Source organism: Eurypyga helias, unplaced genomic scaffold (assembly GCF_000690775.1).
Source record: "Eurypyga helias isolate BGI_N326 unplaced genomic scaffold, ASM69077v1 scaffold32714, whole genome shotgun sequence".
In the NCBI taxonomy this organism is placed as follows: Eukaryota; Metazoa; Chordata; class Aves; order Eurypygiformes; family Eurypygidae; genus Eurypyga; species Eurypyga helias.
The window spans coordinates 1-9,468 of record NW_010247511.1 but is presented as its reverse complement, the minus strand read 5'-3'; the positions used below and the strand labels follow the sequence as shown (position 1 = coordinate 9,468).

Sequence of the window (9,468 nt, the reverse complement as noted above, 5' to 3'; positions counted from 1 at the left end):
GATACATTGGAGGCTTCCAGCAGCTTCTCACAGAAGCCACCCCTGTAGCCCACCCACTATCAAAACCTTGCCACGCAAACTCAATGCAATAATAAAAGAGGTTCATAACTGCCTCAGAAAATTATGGCCACATTCACAGGACACTGCTCCTGGGCTGATGCCCACAGAAGGATAAATCCACACTCTGAGTAACAAGGGAAGTCCTGAATGAGGTCATCAAACTTTGTCCGTAAGTCAGTGATTAACCACACAGAGTTAGGGAGAAATAATTCCTCAAAGCATAATTTTTAAATAAATATTACAGTCAGGTGTTTTCTTCGAAACTTCGCTTTTTGTGCAAGGAGCTGGCTTGATACAGCCCATTTGGAAGATCGCACCTTCCATGTGAGAGAGAATAGCTTTGCTATCCTTTATTTGTCATTAAAACAGGCAAAAATAAAAACGGTTCTGTGGTGATTACCGAAACACGAAGTCTGCACTGTCAATCTCCCGGCCACATCTGCTGTTCTTCAGAATTCCTCCGTTCCCAACCACCGCGCATTTCTTAAACTGGGAGCGGTGGTATGGCATATCCTGCAACATCACAGCAAGGGGACAGTTATTCTCATGAAACATGAAGGCAACAAGTCTCTTCTTTTACTTCTTCCTTTTATTGCTGCAGCTGCATCTTGCTGCAGATGAACTAATCATAGGAAGTTGACACTGGTTCTGGCCCACAATATTCCCAAGGTGTATATAAATGGGTGGGATTGTTTCCTGTGCAATTAGAGATGCTATGGACAACTAACTCAGATTGAAAAAAGCAATAACCTGTTTCTGTCCGGACTTAATAATGGAAAAAGTCATTTTAGAAACCTGTTTTCCCTTCTGACTTCCACATGAGGGCATGAACCATAAAATCAGCATACGCCAGTCATTGCCTACTGAGCTGCCTGCAAAATGCTCACACCTCAGGCTCTGGTGTCCTGCCTCTGAGAAGTCTCCACACGTAGTCCCAGAGCAGCTAGTAAAGCCCAGACAGTCACTCTAAATCAGACAGCACATCACAGCTAATTATCAGAACCTAGCTCAAATTTTAGTGCTTGCTGTACTAATAGCATTAATGATTATTGATTAGCACTTGTACTACCAGCATTGCCTAGAGCCTTTGGTCAGGCACCGTTCTGGACTCGTGTAGGACACATCTTTCTGCAGTCTTTGGGCAAAATTCTGTCTTCATACGCAGACGTGCAGCTGCTGCCGAAGCAGGAGAGAGTGAAAATCACATCTCCAAGAACAGAACTGGGCCGTTAGGGTGAGAGGGTTGTGACGCAGAACGGAGCCACACTACACCTTATGAATATGTAGAGAAGTGCTTACATAAGCAGGAGAGCGCTGGTTTTGGTACATACATATTTTATCAATAGTTTCATACCGCAAACTACAGGGAGATGCAATTGTGGCACGACATTTCTAGGTGATTATTCCTAGGATCTTTCCATAGCATTCGTAAGCCATGAGGCAAAAGGGCATGCAATTACACCTGTTTGAGAAAAGCAGCAGCTGTCTAGTAGAGAGGCTGTCTTTGCTTTATCCAGTGATTTCTTAACGCAAAATGACTTGACAGTCCCTTTCAGGGAGACCAGGAGCCAGGTCTCTGCACTCAGTACAAGGCTCTTGCCCTTACAGTCTTGCTCCCATGCTTTCAGCCCTTTATCTCTGACATTTGCCACGCTGCAGCCCTGCTCCCAGTCCGGGGGTTGCTTTGGCCACAGAGCTGCTGCCAAATGAATCCCAAAGGCACTCTGGCACCAGACAGAGCCTGCACAGCATGCTCAAGGCATACCTGGATAAATACACCAGCAGCTGTAGGACGCTCCTAGCAAAAGCAAGGGCATCTAGTCTTTTATGCATTCATTTGCAGAGTCAGGCAGGGTTTTGACAATTATACTCCTGGACTTAGATGAACCCATTCTTCGCACGTCTGCAGACTCTGAAGTGCTTTCCTGCATCTGAGCCTTCCCCCCGCTCTGCCCCAATTACTCATGTGCACATTTAGATAACAGCACTACCCCACCTCCTAAGTAGTGCTCTGACACCAAACTGCTTAAAAGTGGTTAGACCCTGGAGGACAACATTAATGGCACAAATCTAAGTACTTAACCTGAATGTTTTTCTGATGTTCTGAAAAGGATAAATTTCAGCTATCCCCTCCAAATACGCCATTTCAAATTCATGAGGTGTGCCCCACGATCGATCAGTAGTCACATAAGCCCCTTTCTGTACATCAGTCACTGAGCAATTAGAATTGTCCACTGGTTGTAACTTTGACTGACCCTCAGATCAAAAATTATTTGCTGAAAAGATTTTGAATAATCATTATGATTAATATATTTTAAAACCATGCAGCCTGTTCACAGATAAGCTGCAAACAGAAATAAGTATAAAAATAGTTACTCATTGTGAATATGAATTATAAAAGAATCATGCCTCTAAAAAAGCAGGCCTACTCCAAATGTTGGATTTATTGTATGTCAGTATTGTACTTTTTAAAAGTTCTGATCAGTAAGCACCTCTTTTATTCAGCTTTTTTAAGTTATTTGTTAACCCCTTTGCTGCTACGTCAATAATATTCTGCAGGGGGAAAAAAAAAAAAATCTTGCATACTAGAGCAGATGACCACTAGAGAACAGGATAATCAGCTAAAAATATAAAAAATAAACATTTTGAAAATATAATCAATGAACTTCGTAGTAATGTCAAACAGCCAGTAAACAGTAAATGCTTGGCTATAGGATAGCATCTAACACAGCAAGTGGAGTGAAGTTGATTCTGCAAATGGACAGAGGTATGAGGCACCTTTGGAAACATTTTGAAGATTTCTTGGTTGATGTGGAAGATTCCGCTAGTATCCACTTCATATTTCAGCTTAGTTCCCAAAGGAGTATTTTTCTGGGTGGTGAACAGAAAGGCAGGAGCATTGCAACACCTTGACAAAGTAGACCTGTAAAATGAAAAAGAGAGAAATAAGATAAAGGAGCTTGTATCATACTTTAGGATTTGCACTATCACTCCTAACCAGGAATTTTTCAGCAAAAATAAACTTTTTAGCTATAGAAGGAGTAAAATTGTGGTTTGCTGGATCTTCCTTTAGAAAATTCCAGGTTCAATGAACGTTTCCTTGACTGAGCTACAAAAAAAACTTGTAAAGGTCTTAGTTTTGCCTTTGATCTTGCAGATGTGCATCAGGAAGATGATGTGTCCCCGACAGATGGGTGCCATCCAAACTCTCAGACAAATGTCCAAAATTTTGTCGCTGAGTTAAAATGGCAGGTGTTCCAGTGCAAACAAGAACAGTTTTGAAATCTCAAAAATGGGTTTCTTGGCATGAGTGAAAACTCATGCAACTCTGATATGAAATTGCAGCTTTCCAAATAGGGGCCCACCCTAACTTCCATCTTTCCCTGAATGCTTTTCTCCCACTACTGGTGGAACTGTAAGCCCTGACTTCAGCTGACTGTTACTCCAGAGCCAGTTTGTTTCTCAGTCAATGCATCTTACACCTCCAGTGAAAAATACAAGTCATGGCAAATGCACAGACATGAAGACAAAGCCAAATAGCTCTCAAATAACCTAGATTAAATGCCTTGCCTCTTGGGTATGTGGTCTCATTATGAGTTGGAAGAATAAGCCAGTCTTCTTTATGGGCTTTATTACAAGCACCAGAAAGCAAATAGAGAATTATGCAAACATTTCAGTGATGTCCAATTACTATTATATACTTGACTCATGCAGAATGACACAATATGATGATCAGCTCAAGGTAGCAATTGAGACTGAATAAGTCAACGAATAATTTCTAATAATGAAAACATTACAAGCAAGTAGTGGGATTGAACTGTGATATTTGAGATATGAATAAAACTGTTCATTAGTTCTGCTCTAAGGAATTGAAAGAGCTGTTGTTCTTTAATCTAATGTCCAACTGTTTTTCCGGGGATGCATTCCTTAATGTAAATGTCTGATACATGATGGAGGAAGACTGTGAAGGAAATTGTTTTCCTTAGTCTCGAGATCAAAAAACTAGTGTGATTTTTGTGCTTCTTCCCTCCCTGCCACTTAAGTAGCTGCCATTTAACCTTTGCTGGGCTCTCCCCATCTCACCTGATGGTCCAGAGCTGGCAAAGTTTGACAGCCCACAACTCAGTGTTGTCAGACCACCACCTTCTAGCCTCCTACTAGTCTACCTCCAAACCCAGACTTTGATCTGCTTTTAAGGGACTACAGTTTCCACACACACCCTCACACAGAAATCTCTGTCCCACAAGACAAAAATGAAACAGACTTTGAACTTGCTTTGTTTTTTCATGACTAGCATCAGTATTGTTCCTGGAACCAGCTAACAGAGGTTAGGTTACACCGAGGTGCCAGTGGGAGTTTCTCAAGCAGTGATAGTCAGGCAGGTACAGCCAGCGACAGGACTCTCTCATCATTTCTTTTTCTCAATACACTGCTGAGGATGGAGGGGGGTTCTTTGCTTAATGTGTTGCTGTTGGGGGTCTGAGAGAGAGTGGTGGTCTTACTGATGGTCTTTAAATAGTCCTTTCTCACAGCTCCCACCTCTGGGCTGGCCGTCATACGTCAATATGCTCCATGCACTCTTGCTCCAAGCAGTCTTTAAGATTGTAGGCTCTAATCTTGAGCTGCTCTTGACTTCAAAATGGGCTCTGATAATTGTCCATTAAGTCATTTCCAGAAAAAAAAAAAAAACAACCAACTAAAAACATTTATGTGTGAAGCTCATGTTGGAAAAACTGCTATGAGCCTGGGCCTAACAATGTTATTTTTAAATATGTTAATGACTAACTCAGCACATGTATTCTCATATTCTCTCATTAACTCATGATAGCTATTTCCTGGAATCAGGCAAGAGAATTTGAGAGAAAGCTGGGGAACAACAGCTCTGAATCATGCCAGTGACTTACAGACTTAACTAATCTGTATTCCTCTTACTTTGAAACACTGTGGTTTCTCTAGGCCTACTCAAATATGGCCCTTGAATATACCAATATGCAACATTCACATATTGTTTTGGCTTCATTCTACTGTTGCCTTCACAAGACAATTTCAAAAGTTGTATCTTAAAAGGACCATGGAGGATGTTCAGCAAAGAGGAAGTCACATGAAGAGAGACTACCATCAAAACAAACTGCAGAGGTCTTGGACAACCAGAAAAAAATATCTAGATAGTCAGGGAGTAATAGCTGAGAAGCCATTAAAACAAAAGGAAGTGATAAACAAGGTCTGACAGTACCTAACACACCAGAGAAAAACATCAGTTCCAGTATTTTGTAGGCCAAAATTGCAGTGTCACCAATGATATTACCATTTCACACTGAGAGTTAGGTTGATGTAGTAGGTGCAGCCATTAAGTCTTGGCTACACCCTCACTTCTGCCTGAATGATACCTGGAAAAGTCTTTATCAAATTTCCTGCTTTTTCTGGAAAGACTGAACCACATGCCAGAAAAGCTCTCTTTCACTCTTGCTGCTGACTTTTTTTAAAGTAGGAAAAAGTCCCTATTTACTCAAAAGGATGGTACTCTAACAATAACTATGTTACAATGCTTACTCTTGCTATCCATATGAAGGTTTGATCTCTCCACTGGAAGCTAAACTCAAAATTTACCCAAAAAAGTATATCTTACTCAGTCTCATTAATGTGGACCATTCTTACTTGAATAAATTAGCTTCTGTGACATTCATCTCCCACTTGCACATCTGTAGGCTCTTCCATCTGTCAAACAATTCAGTTTGTTTCACCCTAAAAGATAAAAAGGAAGAAAATAAAAAATCGCTTTACTACAAGGGCTTCATTCCCTACAACAGCTTTAGCCAGGGTGCCATGCAGTAGGCATTTCATAGGGCCAACCAGTCAGTCTATCCAATGCGAAATTTGTCACTTTTATTTCTTTTTCTGCTCAGATATAGCAATTCTAAGCCATGTATATATAGGTACTTACGGAGCTCTTCAGATGTTTGGGATTGATTTCTATTCCCTAACAGGCATTCTCCATTTTTTCAGGATAAAAAAGGCAGTATCGAGCAAGAAGCATCTACTGTACCAAAGTCTGCCCACAGTCTGCTGAGAAGCTAATGAGTGTCTGGCAACTACAGCGGCTTTTGGGGAAAAAGTTGCACCTAGCAGAACAACTCAGCAGACGGCGTAATGGGAAAAAAGGATACTTGAGATAATTTGGCCAACTACCATGCTATTTGTGTGAGGTTATCTTAAAGAACAGCACTGTTAGTAAATCCATTTTATAAACTGCAACAACTCAAGTGTAGGGATAAGCATCTGTGACAGTAAGAGGACATGAAAAGCTCTTTACATAAGGATGTCTCCCCCTCTCTCTGTTAATAAATATGCTTTCAGTTATATAAAAAAATGACACCCCTACTTCTACAAGGTTGATACAGGATGACACACTTTTGGTGATACCATTCCAACCACTTCTACCTTAAGAGTTTGTACACATTCTTCTGTGTTTGGACAAAGGAGGTAACAAACGCCTTGCAAATACCTAGACCTAGGGAGCAATGCCATAATCTGGCTTGGAAATTTTGAAGTCTGAGATTCCTTCATGACTGATAGGTGTTAATGAGTGCTCTTCAGGCTTGAGGGCTTTGAATGTTTGAATAAAACAAAGACTTTTAAGATAATTAGATATTTAAAGTGAGTAGACCCCAGGCTGTGGAAGTTACAGGAAGGAATTAGGTCATATTGTACTTTCTGTAGCCCACTAGAGCACACTGACTTGGAAATCTTCCATTACTGTAAGGGCTGACTTAGGAAATGTAGTGCATTAGAAGCAAGCACATCAGAAAACCCCAGCATAGTAAAAGAGCTTAATGTCACATGGCGTCTATCAAAAAAGCAAGGATAAGTCCATCCAGCTGAGCAGGAGTCCACTACCTCCTATGTGCCACTGGATAAGGTGAAGAGAAATGAGTAATTCTCTGTACCATCTGATAAGTATGCAGAAAAGAATTCAAAACTCCCCATCTTCAGCAGAACATTGGCAAAGTGTCACATTCTCACCCCTTCTTTTTATTTTTAAGCACTGCAAGTCAGCAAGCAGTGCGAAGTCGTTACTCGTGTATTCTTCATCCAGTACCACATACAGAAGACAAGGACGTAACCTACATTTTCAGTCAACAAGGGAGACATGCTCAAAATTCATGCAGACCTGGAGCAACAAATTGTATTTGCTGGAGCCTCGGCTGCTTAATGCTATGCACTTGTATGTCTGTGCTTCCGACTGAGATCCTCAGTGCACTTCACAGACTTTAATAAACCTCGTCGATTGTCAGTAAGATTACTAAACCACTGGTTTCAGATACGGTAAGCGATTGGGCATAATCTAAGCACCTAAATTCAGTGCAATGCTGAAAATGCAAAATGAAAACACAAAAATACCCTGTTTTGCATTGTCCAATGAGCTCTATTGGCAACCTCACTTTTTTGCCTGATTCCATCTCATGGATACATCTCATGCAAATCACCAGTTTTCTGATGTACAAGAAAAAAAATATAGATATTTTATTATTTCTCAGAATTGCATTGTCCTACTTTTTAGGGAGTGTTACTAACTTGTGAAACTCACTGCTGCAGGAAATCGTGCAAGTCAAAAGTACAAATGGGCTCGAAAAGATCTACACAAATCAACAGAGAGGTCTGTTGTCGACCCTAACTGCTGTAATCTAGTCACCACCTACCACTCAGAAGTCCCCATGTCAGTATTTGTTATCAGGAAGGGCTAAGCTTTTTGCTTCATTTCTTAGCCTTCACTGCTGGCCACTATCAATGACAGAGCCTTAGGCAAGACGGACACTTGCTATGAGTCTGTCTGTCTGTTCTTACTCTTCAGTTACCCTCAGCAGAGGACCTGGAATGTAATATTACGAATAATATTACACTGTATTTCAATTTAAACAGTGATACTGGCCCGACCAAAATGCTTCAATGTATGTGACATGCCTCCAGTTTTGCAAAGGTAACTCAGATCAAATTCAAATGTGACTACTTGCACATATAAAAGAACCTCAGGAATCCCTGATGAGATCCCGATTGATGAGATCTCTGAAGCCTTGTATCTTTCACAATCTTACTGTAAGTTATCATTTTTATCCTGCCTGAAAAGCAATGTTTTACCAAACATTCATTCATACTTACATAGACAAAACCTTCACCTCAATGATGTCCTGCCGTAATTCCAGACATTTGGTAGAGTTGTATTCCAAAGGCCCTTCATAAAACTCAAAATACCTGAAGGACAAGAAAAAATATTATTAAAAAAAAAAAAAAGCTTTAGACAGGAATACTCGTCTTACACAAAACCAGAAATTTGCTTAAAGTTGCCATTTCTGATTTCCACATAACTTGAGACTACACTGTCTGGCCCATAGGCAGGTTGTTACTTCACAGAAAAACACAGATGTCGTTGCTGATTGTAGAACAGCCACCCATGTCCAGATTATCCACCTCAACACAAGTTCATCCATCTTGTAGGCACCAACAAGGACGTGCTACCTTTTCCAGCAGTCAGCACATGGCAGCTGCCAAGGGAAGTCAGGAGAAAAGCACTGATCACCTCAGAAACACAGTTCCCATCCTTGTGATGTCTGAATGTGCTGACAGTTTAAAAATCTCTTCTTAAAATTTTACTCTTAGGTGGAAAGCTGGAAGTTGCATCCTGTCTGTGGAGATTGTTGCATACCTCTATGCCACTGAGCTTTTTGTTGGGATTTACTCTTTGGGTATATTCAGAGGAGAAGGGGACCTGGGATTTTCATCGCAAAAAAATTGAGATGGTTTTGAGAACAAAAGGAGTTGAATATTCAGACACAGCACAAATAACATTGCTATTCTTAATGAAAATATAGACATAAATATTTACTTTATTGGTTAAATTCCTCCACCTTCACTATCAGACTGGTGTGAATGAACAAAAAAACACAGTGGTAACCATTCATATTTCGGGGTCAAAAAAAGCCCAGGCTGTCCAGTGAATTCAATGAGACTGTATTGAAATCACAAAAAAGATTTAGGGTTTAAACAAAGCTCTATCAATTTTACCACATATCATCAGAAATCTGTATTAATACCTAAGGACAGCACATACCCATACAGCAGTTATGAGCATAAGGAAGAAATACAAGGAGACGACGTGGAGGAACAGGGACCAAGGCTAGAGCAAGTTATTTTGATGGTCCTTTAAAATATCAGAAATCACAAGGCTGTAACTCCAAAATAGTGTCTGAAATTCCAATATGACCAAAAAAAAAAAAAGGATTCCTGGAAGAGCTTTATTTAAACCATCATTGGAAATGTAATAGTTTGGGTTTGTGTCATTTTAAAGTAACATCAACATTCATGTTTGTTCTCAATGTCTGTTCAGGTCTGAATAGAATCATAGAATCGTTTAGG

The 9,468-nt window shown here is 40.3% G+C and overlaps 1 protein-coding gene across 1 annotated transcript in view; it reads right to left on the bottom strand.

Annotated features, from left to right (window-relative positions):
* Positions 1 to 8,307, bottom strand: part of ST8SIA5 (ST8 alpha-N-acetyl-neuraminide alpha-2,8-sialyltransferase 5) — a gene marked incomplete at its 5' end in the record, with an annotated part of 13,841 nt that extends 5,534 nt beyond the window's left edge. Inside the window, 4 exons of the mRNA XM_010150754.1 lie at positions 461 to 573; positions 2,839 to 2,983; positions 5,716 to 5,802; positions 8,215 to 8,307. Coding sequence (XP_010149056.1) covers positions 461 to 573; positions 2,839 to 2,983; positions 5,716 to 5,802; positions 8,215 to 8,307 — 438 coding nt within the window. The remainder of the gene's footprint in view (positions 1 to 460; positions 574 to 2,838; positions 2,984 to 5,715; positions 5,803 to 8,214) is intronic.
* Between the last annotated feature and the right edge of the window lie 1,161 nt (positions 8,308 to 9,468).